The 16,971-nt window shown below is 38.7% G+C and overlaps 1 protein-coding gene across 10 annotated transcripts in view; it reads left to right on the forward strand.

Moving 5' to 3' along the window:
- ncam1a (neural cell adhesion molecule 1a) overlaps positions 1-16,971 on the forward strand; it is a 272,704-nt gene that overhangs the window by 247,022 nt on the left and 8,711 nt on the right. For 4 of the 10 annotated variants that reach the window (XM_046038822.1, XM_046038823.1, XM_046038826.1 and 1 more), the window contains 2 exons: positions 12,231-12,438; positions 14,769-14,885. In XM_046038822.1, coding sequence (XP_045894778.1) covers positions 12,231-12,438; positions 14,769-14,885 — 325 coding nt within the window. Of the gene's footprint in view, positions 1-12,230; positions 12,439-14,768; positions 14,886-15,760; positions 16,418-16,971 lie in introns of those variants that run through there. The other 6 variants (XM_046038820.1, XM_046038819.1, XM_046038818.1 and 3 more) reach the window with 5 other exon arrangements.

The following is a 16,971-nucleotide window of genomic DNA, read 5'->3' on the forward strand; positions in this document are numbered from 1 at the left end:
AGTAAAGTGTTAAAATGTCTATCCCTGAATAATATATTACAGATGGACATAATACCATATGAACTAATTATAAGACCTTATAGTACGTAATTGTTTGTTTTAACTAAAGTGACACACATTTTGCGCAGGAAAACAACTTTTATTTATGTTTCTTCACTTTATGACACTTTATGACAACATTTTGCAGTTTAGCACAAAAACACAACATAATTAAATCAAGGACACTAATTCTCATGGGGGTTAAAGATCGCTCAAGAAAAGACCTGTTGCCGACCAACATCATGTAAGAGGCTCAGATGTTGTCACAGATGAATGGCGAGCCTATGGACAGGCCCTAACAGATGCAGTGGACAATTAAAGACAACCACTTCACAAAACCTAGCCTATTAGAATAGAAATTTTAAAGTAATTGAATGGGAATACTGTTTGGGCAGTAGGAATGAGAATCTCTTGGCACCTCATGATTCGATTTGATTACAATTCAGAGGGCAGCGATCCATCTTGATGCATTTTTTTTTCTGTGTAAATTCTGGATAATTACTAAGCATTTCGTGATTATAACAACTGTTATAATGCCTTATGGACGCATTATATCGTGTTATAAATATTTGCATAAGTCATTATAGCGATGACCTTCATAGAAAGTGTTACCCAATGCTTTTTATTATTAGCAAAAAAAAAGCAACTTTTAAGCTAGCAGTTTTTGAATGTTACTGAAAGCTTGCCCTGAAGTTAGGTTGATAGGTGGAACTCTACTTCAAAACATTCAGAGATGTGTCTTTATTTAGCTTTGATTGCTAGCTAGCTAACTATCCAGCAGCCTAATAATCCACAAAAACACATTCATTTTAATATGCAACTATCATTAGAACAAATCAGGTGTGCAGCACCAATAACATGACAGTGATGACTTGCAGGTTTTGGTTAAAGCTAGCTAACAAGCTAACATGTTCTAAGCATGAAATCAATGTTGTAATTATTATAAATGCTATGGCAACAAGTCTTCCAAGCTAAACTACAAAAGGGGCTGTAAATGCCTTTTAAAACAACCCATATAAGCTTTCCGATGACACCTATTGGCTGGATGACATTGTTTTTCAGTGCCTTCCAAAGCCATTAAAAACAAAAGTCTAATTAGCGTTAACTGATCTGTCACTACTATGTTTATTTTTTTGTTAGCGTTGGTTAAAGTTGCTGAGAGGTTGTGCTTTGGGTTGACTTTAAGATTAGCGAACCTTCATCATCAAAGTTCAAAGAATAATTACTTGGTCACGGTTAGGGAAAGATCACAGTCATAGTTAACAGAAACCAATGGTGACTGTCGGTAGGAAACAGGAAGTGTATGGCAGTTCTCTGTGTCAAAATCAAATGCTTTGTACATTTTTTCAAATGCTACAGTAAATCCACCCTGACATCCTCACTTCGAACTTTTGTGGCTCTACGGCACATTAGTTCCGCCTTTTCTTCTGACAGAAAGCTGACATAATTCTCATGGCGTCTGGAGGAATTTTTCTGTTAAACATAAACATCAAATTACTGATCTGTTGTTTTCCTTGCAACGACAGTCTTGCTATTGAGGTAGTCAAGCAGGAATGTAAAAAAAAGCTCTCAACACTGGTAACCAAAATCTACAGATCTCAAAGATGGCCATCAGAGCGTAGGTTACTCAAAGCCTTCTATACAGTTTCCATTTGTTCAAACATTTGTTCCACACTCTGCTCTACAACTCATTAAATTCCTGCAGAGTCATGAATAGAATTAAGAGATTAAAATCACCTACAGCCATGACACCAATTCAATGTGAGAGAATTAATAAAGCATTGATACATTTTCAGTAATGAGACAGATGTGAATGGTGATTGTTTTCTCTGTCTTGGTAAGGAAAACATTGAAGAGACTTGCTGAGACTTTTACCAGGATTTCCAGCTGAATTTGACAATCAGAATAATATGGTGCAAATGGGTTGGTTTACTGTGTTCATGAGAAAAGTCACATGAAAAACCTAGTAGTATCCATGACTTTTCTAAACTTTGCCATCTGCTCTTTTCTGGTAGTAGAGCATGGTGTTGAAATACAGAAAATATAAAAGCTTTTACTATTTTACCAAAAGAGAATATATATGTTGTCAGTTGCCTTTCAAAGATGTTCTCATGGGTTTTAAGTGCTTAAACACAGAACATACCATGTACTCGACTTCCCACTTGAAAAACAGGAACTCACAAGGTTCCATTTGAAGTCTGTTGCAAAAAACATTACAAATAAGCAAATGTCAAAGGTTCTTCCATCTGACTTGTAACCTTTAGCTCAAGATGGTCTCTACCTGTTATTTTGGATGTAGAAGAATCATAAAACTTGCTTGTTTGCTTTGACCATATATGCCTGAAGGTAGAATTACACAGATATGTCAGGAATGAGAAGACAAATGAAAAATTATATTGGCAAGAGACAAAAAAACTGTAGATATATTTTTTTCCTTTGAGCGGTTCTCATCTAAAAAAAAAATGGCCTTCTGGCATTCCTTCCTTCCTGGGTTGGGATCTAAAATGAGACTTGTATTCTTTCAGTTTATTATCCCTGACACTGCTGTTTAATCTCAACTAAGTTCTGTCACAAGGATAATAAGAGCTTACGACACCCTCGAGGTGTTCTTTGTCACTTGTTGGTCCCTCCTGTTGTTCATCAGTGCCTACTGAGTAATGATAGTGCTGATCAGTGCTGAGTGATTTTCATTTTTGCTAATCAGGATCTCCATCTAAGTGTGTGCATCAGATTTACTTGCATTGCATATAAACAGAATATTTCTCCTCCCTGAAGCAAATGGTTCAGTCACCCACTGCATACAGACAACAGCAAGAGCTGCTGTTTTTGTTCAGGAATTTCAGATCCACTTTCTTTGAATAGCCTAAAATATTTTTTCAGTGTGAGCTTAATGTGGTTAATGAGATGTTTATATGGATAGAAGTTTAAATCAAATCAGCAGATTTGTATAGGAAATGAAGTTTCAAATGTATCTCCACAGTTTCTCATGTCCTTTATCATCTCAATTGTAATTTTCCACAACATAGCTTTTTTATTACTGATTACAACATTTTGTTTTATAATCATTTGACAAATTCATATTCTAATTCTGACTGAATTTTTATTTATAGCAAAAGCATAAAACAATTAGAAAACCTCCAATAATCATCTCTTTATAGCAATATTGTCACTCTGTACCAATTAGATATCATTTTCCCAATGATCCCTACCTTCATCCTCTACTTTATGGAGATGAGTTAGCAAATTGTATTTCAAGCCAATATACACATCAGTTTGTAAAGCCTGTTGCCTCACTAGTAACTGAAATCTTAATTTAAATGCTTGAACTCCCATCCAGCCACATACATTCCGTCTTGCATGAAGAGTTTCCAGAGATCTTAATCAGTCAGAGAGGGAGTCAGTTGTCAGCATCACTCTGCTTCCTTATGCCCCAAAAGAAAACAGTCTGAGGTTCATGTTATTTTAATGGTGGTGCAGTGCCACACTGTGGCAGAGCTCTGATGGAGGATACAAACATGGGACTTATTGAAGAAACCTTTTAAGCCAAATAAGGCCAATGCAATACCCAAAGAAAGAAAAATATAGATACAGATTTCGATATAGAACCGGAGAATATAAGGGAAATCATTGTAAAACCCATAAAAAAAACAGTTGGTATTGAGTGAAATATTTTCAGCTAACTAGAATAGAGATTACAGCATACATTAAAAATATCTTCCTAAAAATTTTAAACTGCTGAAATATTGTTTGACTGTGACTCTAGTTGAAAATGTTTTGCCCCCTTAAGTGACTGGCTCTTGGCATATCTCAGGATTTTAAACTTGTCAGGGTTACTCACACCATGAAGTCACAGCAGAGTCTTTGAGAGTCCTTAAAGAGGTGGTATTATGGTTTTTGGCTTTTTCCCGCTCCTTTATTGAGTTATACATCTTTTTTGTGCATGTAGTAGGTTTGCAAAGTGAAAAAGCCCAAAGTCCACCCCAAAGGAAGTTCCCATCTCCCACAGAAAACACTGCTCTGAACTGCTTGAAAACAGCTCGTTTGTAGTCCAGCTGTTTCCATTTCATCCCTGTGACGTCACACCTCTCCTCTCCCTTCCAAACACTAGGTACCCTCCATGCAGTCAATGGACATAAAGGTGTTACTGTGATGTAGAGACAGAGCTCAGTCATAACTTTATGAATGAAAGATACTTTTGTTACAGATTAATAACTCACCACTCTGAAACTCTTGCTCCATCCAGTCCCTGTTGCTTAAGCTGGTAAGGGGATATACGGCTGAACCGTAGTCGAGTTTACCGGCTTCTCACTGCCGCGCCCTCTCTGATTCTGATTGGCTAGTAGTTCTTAACTAGGAACTGTGCATGTGCAACTCCTAACAAAGATCATGTAGAGGCAAGATGTATTACTCCGTAGCTAAAACTTAGCCTTCAACACAGTATGCATACTAAAGAATGCTTAATTTGATGTAAACTATTTTCCATAATGCAGTGCAGAAATGAAATGGAGAAGTTTCTCACAGCTACACACAGATTGCTGGTGGGGATGAGACGGCTCAAGAGGGATCCAGAAAATCCCCCCAAAAATGCATATCTGTCAGTGAACACATACTTAATATGAATATTAGTATATATTACATAATTTGTGCAATTAGTGTAGTATGGAATTGGGACCCAGCAATAGAGTAGTGGTTTAGAAGTATTAATGGTTATGCTTTTTTGAGCGCCGTAACCCAGGTGATGCCTACGACCACTAGGAGGGGCTGCTGGATGTGTTGGACACATGCAAAGTAGATGGGTGGTATTGCAGTCCCCCTCTTCTGCGCAGGGAGGGTTGTTCAGGTTTGACATTAGGTGCATTCGAGATAACTGTTTCTGACTTTCGCCAACTTAACAGTCTAACGTGAGCTGCAAGTGACTGCAGGGGCGGGGTATAAAAACTGCGGCGTCAAGTCAGAAACGTTCTACCTATCTATGAGCGTGCTGTGAGCGGACATCGGTGACTGATCTCGCAGCATTTGCAAAGAAAAATGCCGTGAGACCAGGCAATAGTGTGGTTCCAACTTGGTGCAGCTGGAGAAAAGCAACTGAGGCCGCTGGACTTGGCATCTGCAGCCGACGTATCACTACAATCCTGACTGCAATAGTGCATAGAGACTGATCTCTTGATGTTTCAGTATGTGGGTCCTCTGGTGAAATAAGCGTTGCCTCACAAAATATCTTTAGGCTAACTCTATTGCTGCACTCTAATGAATAGTATATTTTTTAATTTGATCATGTTATTTATGGCTTCACCAGTCTATCGTTTGTACATATTGTAGAGGTGTTGGACATTCGAATTTCGTATGTTTCCCTCAAATTCAACCTGACATATTTGGTATCCTTACACTGCTGGATTTGATAAGAATTAAAATAGATTTCTGTGTGTTTAACAACATGAGTGTGTAAAGAAAGAGCCAGTGTAGAGTCAAGGAAAATTTTTTAGAGGTTAAACATAAAAGTCTGTTTGAATGCAGTTCAATCAGTAGGCACTATGTGAATACATCTACCAGTGCTGTAATGATATGTAAATGAACTGCCAATATAAAGGTTTTTCATCAATGTAGAAGTACACAAGTCTGGCATATTGTCTATGCTGGACAGTGACTAGTTATTGATTTCTCAGGAATTTGTGATTTTCAGTGAAATTGAGGCTTATCACAAACAGTCTGTTATCAGCAGTCTTCTGGGGATCTGGCTCAGTACTGTACCTGACAGGCCTGTTAAGAGAAATGTTTGTGTAGTCCATCCTGACAGGTAGATTTGTGGTTTCTCCCTCTATGAGAGAGCTTGGTGAGAAAACCCCCCGCGGCACTGAATACATGCCACAATGCCATGATTTATTGGGCCTGTTAAAATGCAAATGAAGCTTTGGGCAGAGGAAAAACAAGTGTTGTCTGCAACACTGTAGCCACCTTTAAGCAGACAGAGCTGTGGCGTGCTCCTGCTATTTTGATCACAGCCTCAGAGAAAATTAAGGATTGCATACTATAGTGCAGCCAAGGAGAGGAAGATTTGAATATAGATGAAATGTCTAGATTGACCGTGCTGTGCATTCACTTGAAAATGTATCTGTGATACGAGTGCAGTAAACACAAACATACGATGTTGGAGAGGCGTAAGAAATAATTTAAAAAGAAACGTAATCCATCGTTGCAAAGCCTGGGCTATAGTGGCTGTCTGTCAGGTTTGAAAAAGTACAGGAGTGCAAATCGTGTGCTGTTGATGGCAAAACATCTACAGGATCAGTAAAGACGTCTATTTTGAGATGGATTTTAAGACCGAATATGTGTCAACAAGACTGTCCCACTTCAAAGGCCCAGAAAAGTGTGGCTATCATTAGACCTAATTTGGTTTCAGTCACTTGTTTAATGGTGCATTCAGGGCCATGCTTGTCAAATTGTGAGGTCAGGAAATTTTACATGTCAATGGTAAATATGTCACATAAACTATACCAAAGTATTTGCAGGGTGTAAATAATAAAGGCCAAGGTTAAACTTAACGGCCTGGACATGTCCATCGTTACATAGGCTGATTTAATCTTAGCAAATATTATGAGAGAAATCATATGATGAAGTGAAATGTCAATTCAATCTGTAAACTTGGGCAATGGACCAGTCAGAGGTTAACTAGTGTGGTTTTATTTGATGGGGGAGGTTAGCTGGTTTCCCCAAATGACATTTGATTGGATAAATGTGTTTTTACTCCAGAGTGCAAGATGAGTCTTCAAAAATACTCTTATTTTAACAGGCAGAGAAATGAGTCAGACTTAGATAGATAGATATAGATACACTCATCAGTGTAAAATAGCATCTCTAGACACCCTTGCACATTAATTCGGAGGAACTGACACTACATTCTGATATATGGTTGATTGTCTGGATCAAAGTCTGTTGTAGCTGCAGGAAATATGTTGAGTTACATCGTCTACATTTAGCCTATTACCTGTGATAACATTAAACAAAATAGGTGCAGAAATGCAAGCTACATCACTTATTTTTTTTCCTTACAGTTATGATATCTTTTACATTTTTACTAAGCATTTACAATATGTTGCTATGGTGAGACCATGATACATATGTTTTCATACTGTAGGTACAGAACTGCAAAACATATTTACTGTGTGTCTATTTCCTGCTCCTTACTCCCATCTTCGGGGACGTGGATATTATGAGTTTACAACAGGTGGTCCTCAAACTGCAAATTGCTCACATTCTCCTCCTGATGAGCTTATGCTCCTTTACAGACTGGCAAGTGATAGCAACAATCTTTACTGCCTTAAGCAGAGCCCCATTAACCTTTGTTAGAGAGACTTTAATTTTTAATAAAAAGCCTTTATGTCTCATTGGGTTCTAACAAGACTGGCTTGCATGGTAGAGTTCTATTAAGCAATATACTTTTATAAACAAAAGTTTCAGAAAAACATACAGTATTTGGTCAGTTTATGGGTTTAATGCAACCAGGCAATGGCTTGTGATGATTTGAAATGGTCAATTCATTTTGTACCTTCATTGGCTTTAAGGCACTATGTAGAGATAAAAGACTATACTCAAACATATGGTGACATTACATATTGATTATGAAGGGATGGTTCTGCATCCACTTCCACATTCCTTTGATTCCTTGATGTTGTCCTTTAATAGGACAACATCAAGGTGGCCATTTTGAAAAGCATATCAATCACCACAACTCAAAGACTCAAAAGGCATCCAGCAGCGCAATGTGGGTAAGTTGAGATAGATTCAAATGTCTGATGTTCAGGAGCAACAACATGGTGACAACCAAGCACACTCATTTTAATTCCCTAACCTGAAGTCGTTTTCTACTCCACTCAACTACTGTATTGTAAAAGATAATATGTAAAACATGATGATTGTTGTGATCAGTGGTTTCCCAATTCTGTACGATAAAACGTAAATGAGCCCTGGGACTTGAATAAGAAAAGGATTGCATCAAAAACTTGTGCGCCAGTACTGTGATAGTGACAAAAATAAGTACCCAATCTGAGCAGAGTATACACACTCACTGTCCACTTTTTTAGGTACATCTTGCTAGTACTGGGTTAGACCCCCTTTTGCATTGTCATTTTCAAGAAACCATTTTGAGATGATTGAGCTTTGTGACATGGTGCATTATCCGGCTGGAAGTAGCCATCAGAGGATGGGTACACTGGTCATAAAGGGACAGACATGGTCACCCTGACCTCTCTGTTAATGAAGTATTGTGTTGTCCCACCTTAAATCCATCACAAACCCTCTTCTTGACCCCCTGCGGTTTGCCAACAGGTCTGTAGATGATACAGTTAACATGGCCCTTCACTTCCAGCACCTGGACTCCCCAGGAACCTATGCCAGGATCCTGTTTGTGGATTTCAGCTCTGCTTTCAGTACCATCATCCCGGCCCTGCTGCAGGACAATCTCTCTCAGCTGAACATGCCTGACTCCACCTGCAGGTGGATCACTGACTTCCTGACAGACAGGAAGCAGCACGTGAAGATGGGGAAAACATGTCTCTGACTTCAGGAACATCAGCAATGGTTCACCTCAGGGTTGCATTCATTCCCCTCTGCTCTTCTCCCTGTATATCAACAGCTGCACCTCCAGTCACCAGTCTGTCAAACTCCTGAAATTTGTGGACGACACCACCCTCATTGGGCTCATCTCTGGTGGGGTTGAGTTCGCCTACAGGTGTGAGATCGACCATCTGGTGACCTGGTGCAGCCAGAACAGTCTGGAGCTCAACGCTCTGAAGACAGTGGAGATGGTCGTGGACTTCAGAAAGAGCACAGCCCGACCCTCCCCCATCATCCTGTGTGACTCCCCAGTCACCACTGTGGACTCCTTCCGCTTCCTGGGCACCATCATCTCCCAGGACCTCAAGTGGGAACTGAACATCACCTCCATCACCAAGAAGGCCCAGCAGAGGATGTACTTCCTGCGGCGGCTGAAGAATTTCAGCCTGCCAAAGACAGTGATGGTGCACTTCTACACTGCCACCCGTGAGTCCATCCTCACTTCCTCCATCCCCATCTGATATGCTGCTGCCACTGCCAGGGACAAGGGCAGGCTGCAGCATATCATTGGCTCTGCAGAACAGGTGATTGGCTGCAATCTTCCTCCTCTTCAGGACCTGTACGCCTCCAGGACTCTGAGGCGAGAAGGAAAGATTGCAGCTGACCCCTCCCATCCCGGTCACAAACTGGCAAGAGGCTGGTCCATCAGGACCAAAACCTCTTGCCACAAAGACAGCTTCTACCCGTCTGCAGCTAGTCTCATTAACAAGGCCCAGGTTCCTCACTGACACTTCCCCCTTTCAAATAATACAATCTCTCTGCACATGTAAATATCACTTAATTTCATATCATGCACAAACCTGGCACATTGCACATATTTGTTGTTAACTGTTAATTGTTGTTGTTTTATTGTTATTTTTATTTTTTTATATTGTCAATTTATGTATTTATGCACATAACATCCTCCTCCATTGCAATAGGTCTGCTCAACACAAACCAGAGTAATGCACATGTAAATATCTGCCAAGTTGTTCTTTCTCTGCAAATAGTTGTATTATTTTTCTCTATTCTTCTATTATTTTTAAAATAACTTGTTTATTCCATATTTATATATTTCTACATCTATTTATGTCAACTGTATGTTTGCTTGCATGTAACACCTTATCACCAAAGTAAATTCCTTGTATGTGTAAAACACTAATAAAGCTCCTTCTGATTCTGAGTATGATTTTTACAAAGCATATAACCTTTTTTATGCCACTGTCTCAAAAAAAAAAAAATCAAGCAAGCGTCTCGACTTTTGAACTAACGTTACTGTTTTGCACATGCATTTATAGGAGAAGTATTCACTGCTTTTACAAAACACAAAACGTTGATTAAAGCCACTCTGTCCTGCCGAGTGGTTGCTTCACTGGCAGTAACGTTAGCTGCCGGAGTTTCTTTCTACAGACTAAGTTTCATGTTTCTTAGCAGAGCGATTGAAAGCTTTTTGCTGTTCTCAACGTTTATGGGAGACCATGTTCTTTGCATCTCTGAGTGTGACACAGCTAAGTTAGGCCTTGTGTTTTGTTGCTGGGAAGTAAAAATCTGACTTCATGTTAAAAAATGCTGTTCAATCTTTTCATGATTTTTCTTAAAGCAAATGGAGAACAAGTAAATCATTGATCACAATGAAGATTTGCTGACATTGACTTGTGTTGGTATCTGATGACATCAGCAAGTTTTGCTGCTCCTGTTTCAACCTTTCGCAGGGTGTAATTTAAAAAGAAAAAAAACTATAATAAACTACTTTAAAAAATGTGTGATGATCTGACTGAGGTCACCGAAATATTGCATGCATTCAGTGTTTTTTAAATAAAGAATTCTCTGCTGAAATGCACTCACAGGTTGCATGCAAAGATGGAAATAAAAAAATGAAATGTATTAGTCCGGGTTTGTAGAAATGTCATCAAATGCCAAAACGAATGATGAGAGCTAAGAAAGCCATGCTTGAAATGCAAAGCCGCAAAGCCTGAGCTGTCTTGGACCACCAAATCCTGTTTATTCCCTCCTGTCTATAAACCACAACCATGCATTTGTTTATGTGGAATAATCTGTGGGAGAAAATAACCTGCATTTGTACTTTGCCCTCAAAATGGAATTATAAATGTGATGACTGCTTGCTTATGTTGAGATAAACAGCTGCTCCGATAACTGTTTCTAAACTTCATGTTTCCAAATAAAGTTTTGGAGCAGCCAAATAAAATATTGAATGGGAAAGAAAAATTTGGAAACTCTCATTGTAAGGTGTATAAGAGGTGCAGGAATTACAGTTTATTCCCGTCTGAAGAACACTGATGCTCGCAAGAATTTCTTTGTTAATGTAAAGCATGTTTTCCAATAAGCAAGTTAGTGTAGAATGTTAAAAACTGAGTGCCACCTAAAAAAATGTATCATTGACCATGGTTTTTGGTATTTTTATTCAAGGGCTGATGTATAATTTATGAATTACAATATGTAGTATTTAAACTGTATTCTGCTATGTTGATTGTTTGATCGCTGAACCTGAGAAACCTCCAGGTTGAGAAATCTTGCTTGAGTTTCCCACATTCCTTCCATTGCCTTTTTCATAGCAGGAATTTAGAGTTTCTAACTTTTTAGATATCTCTACAATGCAGCAGGGACTTTCAACTTTCAAAACTCTTCCAAATTAATAGCCAAACAGCAGCTGTACCACCAGCAGGTCAAAGGTTGTCTTTTTCCATTTTTACTAGATTAATTGGCACAAACTTTGCGGCCAATGTATTATAACAACCCTGTCTCCTAGAAAGTACGTTTATATACTACTAATTTGCAAAAGCAAACCCTGACCACCTCCCAATGAATTCTATGGGGTACAATGTAGTTCCCTTGAAAATATTTTCCCTTCAATCACAATCCTGGTAGCAATTATATATAAACATAATTTCTAGCAGACATGAATGATTCTAATGACTTTGATGGTCCCCTGGCTTTTTGTTTTGCAACAACCTTTGGATGGATTGCAATAAAACTTTTTTACTGGCATTCATTTAATGTTAGAAATGTTAATGATCAAGTCAAAATGCCTCAATATATGTCACAAGCATATTATAAAAATTCCATGGAACAAAAAACGGGTTAGTATTTGCAGGGTTTCTACAGTGTATTATGATATTGGATTTGTGTATATTATACTAGATGTTTTGTGGATCCAGTTTTTCTTCACACACTGATGTTTAGACGTGTTGTTTAATCTTGGGAAGTTCTGTGATTGTGTGTGAAATTGAACACCTGAAGTGTGTCGGCCATGATGATTTTCAAGAGTAAATATTAAGTTGCTATAATGAAAAGCAGAGAGGGTTTTATTGTTTCTGCATATTAGTATGCTGGTGCTTTTGGCATGATTTGTCTCCAAATTCCCTCTGAAATGAACGACACACTTGAGGTCTTTTGAAAATCTGAAGCAGTGTATTAAAAGCTTGACAGCATTCCTCATCATCTCTCTCCCTCTCTCTTTCTAACTTTCTTTCTTTCCCCTCTCCTTTATGTTGAACCCTTTCCTCTCTCCTAATTCCTCTTCTCCCCCTGTCTTTCTTGCCTGTTGTGCTTGTGTATACCCTCTCCCTGTCCTTGCCCTTCAGATGCCATGGACAGTGGCTCAGGCCTGGGCACCGGAGCCATCGTAGGCATCCTCATTGTTGTCTTTTTCCTGCTGTTGGTGGGCGTGGACGTCACCTGCTACTTCCTCAACAAGTGTGGACTCCTTATGTGCATTGCTGTTAACTTCTGTGGGAAGGCTGGGCCAGGTGCTAAGAGCAAGGACATAGAGGAGGGCAAGGCAGCATTCACGTAAGGGAACTTCATCCTTGCCATTTTATGATGCATTTTTTCTATGTTTTTGTTTAAACAACTTGAATTATTGTTGGCTGCTGTTTTCAAAAAAAACTCTAAAAACCCACTTTATGTTATTTAAATTAATTAGGTTGACACATGGGCGGCACGGTGGTGCAGTGGTTAGCACTGTCGCCTCACAGCAAGAAGGTAGTGGGTTCAAACTAGTTGCCCCAGCCTTTCTGTGTGGAGTTTGCAGGTTCTCTCCGGGGGCTCCAGCTTCCTCCCACCGTCCAAAGACATGCAGGCTAGGTTGATTGGTGACCCTAAATTGTCCTTAGGTGTGAGCGTGAGTGGTTGTTTGTCTATGTGTGGCCCTGCGATGGACTGGTGACCTGTACAGGGTGTACCCCGCCTTTCGCCCGGTGTCAGCTGGGATTGGCTCCAGCCCCCCGTGAACCTGTACGCAGGATAAGCGGTTGACAATGGATGGATGGACTCAAAATGAACTGCAATATTGCTTTGTTTCTTCTGTACAAGTAATTCTTTGCTAGCATGTTCACCATGAAAAATGTTATAAAATATAGTCAAATGCTGTGTTTACAGCTTGTTTTTATTAAATAAAATACATGTAGCTTTAAATGGAGAAGATGAGAAGATTGCCATCAATTCTATCTTAATATGATTAAAAGAAAGGTAAAGAGTGGTTTATTTATCATTGAGGAACTGTTGACACCCTATGATTGTTTAAGGGGAAAAAACTTTCCACAACTTCCTATGCCAATAAAATTTCCATCAGTTTGATACTTACTGTGATTCAGAAACCGCTAAACTGAAATTACTGCATCTCAGCTATATGCTATTTCATTCATCTTAACTAGTCTACACCCTGCCTGTCCTAGATAATATGAATTATTTAACTGTAGTTATATAGTTTGTTGATCGTGGTTGGGTAATAAATTCCACTTATATATTCAACTGCAAAAATGTTACAATTCATAGATTAAAATTGTTATAGGTTGACTTACTACTAAAAAATGTTACCACTGTTAAAGTGCACAGTAAGTATTGTGAGTAAAATATTCAGAACTGTAAAGTCAATATTATTTATAGAGCCCAAAATCATAAATAATAAATTATTATTATTCTCACAATCTGTACGGCATATGACATCCTCTCTTTGAATAAGGAAAAACTCAGATTACCCTTGTAAACACCTAATCATCTCAAAATTAAATTATAGTATTATAGACTTTGTTGATCAAAAATCCAGTTAAATATTTTGAACAGTCTCTCATCGTATCAGCTATGAACACAGCAAAACAAATACAAATTTAAACTAAACAGCTCATGTGAAAAAGATTTATAGCAAATGAATCATGATATGTAATGAGTTGATATTTGTCACCAACATGTCTTTGTTTTATTGTGTTCTTTTTCAGAGGGGCAATAGAGTTGAGTGTCATTCGCAGTGAGCTCTGCAGCACTATCAACAAAATAATCAATTTGGGAGATATACATCTAGTGATTTTTTTATTTTGGTTTTTTTTGCCTAGTGGCATGTAGTCCAGCAAAAGGAATTCAGATAAAAAGGGATTCTGTGGAAAGACTATTAAATGTTCAATTTCAATGCCATATGCCAGAACAAAGTCGAGGGTGTGGTTAAAACAGTGAGTGGGTTTATGAACACTCCAAGCCAATCAAATGTCACAATGAGATAAATGCAGTACTAGGGCCATTGTTGATGTCCACATGGATGTTAAAATCACCTATAATCATTTCTTTATCTGTTTTAAGGACTGAACTTGATGAAAACTCAAAATTGAGAACATGGACCAGGAGCGTAGTACATTATAACAAATAGAATTGGCTGTAGTGTTTTCCAGGTTGGGCGTAAAAAATTAAAAGAACAAGGCATTCAAATGAGATATAATTTGATTTAAGTTTCAAATTGATTTGTAGACTTGTGTCGAATTGTAATCTGAAATGTGAGTAATAATATGAGATAATATCGGAATGGATTAATTTAGGATAACATATTCTTCATCATCTAGCCAGGTTTTAGTAAGACAAAATAAATCAATGTGATAATCTGATATTAAATCTTTTACTAGTACAGCTTTAGATGACATACTAAGAGTCCACATTTAATTCTCCTATTGTATTGTACAATAACAGCAGTGGTTCTAATTTTTATTAGGTTTCCATGCACAGCTTCTCTTCTGTTTACTTTTGATTTAATTCATTTAAGTGGTCGGGGGGCAGACATCATCACTATGGGGTTTAATAGGTTAACAGCAAATAAAGCGTCTTAGCTTGCTAACTAGTCTGTTGCTCTCTGACAACAGGAAAGATGAGTCTAAGGAGCCCATTGTTGAGGTGAGAACGGAGGAAGGACACACCCCAAACCAAGAAGGAGGGGCTCCCACTGAGCCCAACGAGACCACCCCTTTGACAGAACCTGAGTGAGTATGGAACAGGACTTCCCAAATGTAATGGATGTCTCAGACTTAGGCCTATCTGCATAGTCTTGATAAGAGAGGTGAATCATAAATAAAATTAATTGTCTTAATGGACTAGATAGTCAGAAATGTCATAATTTTATTATTATTATTATTATTATTATCATCATCATCATTACCTTATAATTCTGACTTAGTTTTGTGGCAATTTATGTTTTCTTGCTGCTCCACATATTGTAAACCCACACCAGTATGTTGGGAAAAGGTGACATACCTATCCCTTACAAAACTGTGTGGGGGGAAAAAAATGTAAAAAAAACTAATTTAGCACTTTTCATTTGTTGTGAATTGTGTAATTTAAGGCTGCCATTATACATTGTTATGGATCTTTATAGAACCTTATAGTAACTGTAATTTACATAAATTCTTGTTTTCATCCTTTCAAATCAAAGTTTAGGAGTGTCTAACCTAGTCTTAAACAGGGTTGCCAAGCCACTAACTCATTCAGACCCATTCAGACCAACAACAATCCCTCCTTTTTCTTGGGTCTTTGTATTGTTGTGAAAACAATATTAGCATCATAATCCTGAAATTCCTACATTCTTTCTATAGTTTATTGTTGTATTATTTTTTATTTACCCCTCCACAAATATTTTGTTGCTAACATTTTGATTGTGTAGATTTTACTTTTTCACTGTAGCACAGAAGCACTCACTCTGCCTTGTTTATTCCCTGACCTGCACTCTCCCTCTACCCCTTTATTTCTCTCGTTGTCTTTTTTCTTTCTTTCCCTCACTTTTCTGGTGGCTCTATGCTCCTCCCGTGTCCACTCCCCACTCCTCCCTCCCTTATTTGTCCTGCTCCTCCCCACCAAACAGGCCCGCTGCTGCAGACACCACCTCCACGGTGGTAAACTTTCTCCCCTCCACTGCCACTAACTCAGTTGCTGAGAGCTTTAGCACGGCGCAGAGCAGTCCTGCTAGTGAGAGCACCACGCTAACCACCAGCGCTTCAAGCCCAACCAAAGCTGCCCCTGCCAAGTCCTCCCCCAAAAACTGCCCTGCTGCCCAGTCCAGTTCGCTTAAAGCTAACACCCAACCTGATGTTGGGCCCCTGGTCGACCTGAGCGACACCCCTAAAGTTACCCCCTCATCCAACCCAACGCCCCTTGTCTCAGAGCCCGTCAGCCCACCCTCTGCTAATGCCGACGGGCTACAGAGCCAGCGTGACCCAGTCAAAGCCCCTGACAGCACCCAGAATAAGGACTTACAAGTAGACGGCCCGACCAAGGAAGTGCCCAATACCCTGTGCACAGACTCAACCACACCAGCCCAAAATGAGTATGAACACTGCCATATCCCCATTCCTCAACTTGTCGCTATTGCTCTGGTCACATCCCAATAGTCCAGAAGTGTGCCATTTTTAAAGGAAAAATCCACCCTTCAATGCAGAGAGTTTTGGTGTCAGATCCCCACATGCACAATTTTGCAGGATATGTTGTATATTCACATATGTGTATATATAAATATATGTAAAAGCCTTTTAATGAAAAAAAAAAAGTATTTTCTGGGTGTAAAAAAGCAGGATGTAAAATACTTTAAGCAAAATTGCCAAATAACAGTATTTGCAATACTTGAATGCAGAATGCTTCCTGAAATATACTGAATATCTCAGGTTAATGATTTTTGTAGGAACATTTATGGGTGGAATTTTCCTTTAAGAACAATAAACATTGCAGGTAAATGGCACAGGAATACAATCCATTGGGATGCCACCAGTGCATGCTTGTCTTCATTCAACCACCACCTCCACCCTCCACCTGTTTGTTTGCTCACTTAATGGAGTTAACCTTTCTCCAACCATACACTTAATTTTATTTCACCCAAATTATCTCTGATTAACTCTGATTAACCAGATAAATCATTATGGAAAACAAATAGCTGAATGATGCATCTTTTTAGAATACACCTTGTTCACACTCAAGGTTTCACTTTCAGTACCTCCAGTAATCACTAGCATACATACACATATGCAGTGATTCTTATATGGAGAACATTAAAAGGATAAATCCAGTACATTAACACCTGGC

Source organism: Micropterus dolomieu, linkage group LG23 (assembly GCF_021292245.1).
Source record: "Micropterus dolomieu isolate WLL.071019.BEF.003 ecotype Adirondacks linkage group LG23, ASM2129224v1, whole genome shotgun sequence".
NCBI classification, from domain to species: Eukaryota; Metazoa; Chordata; class Actinopteri; order Centrarchiformes; family Centrarchidae; genus Micropterus; species Micropterus dolomieu.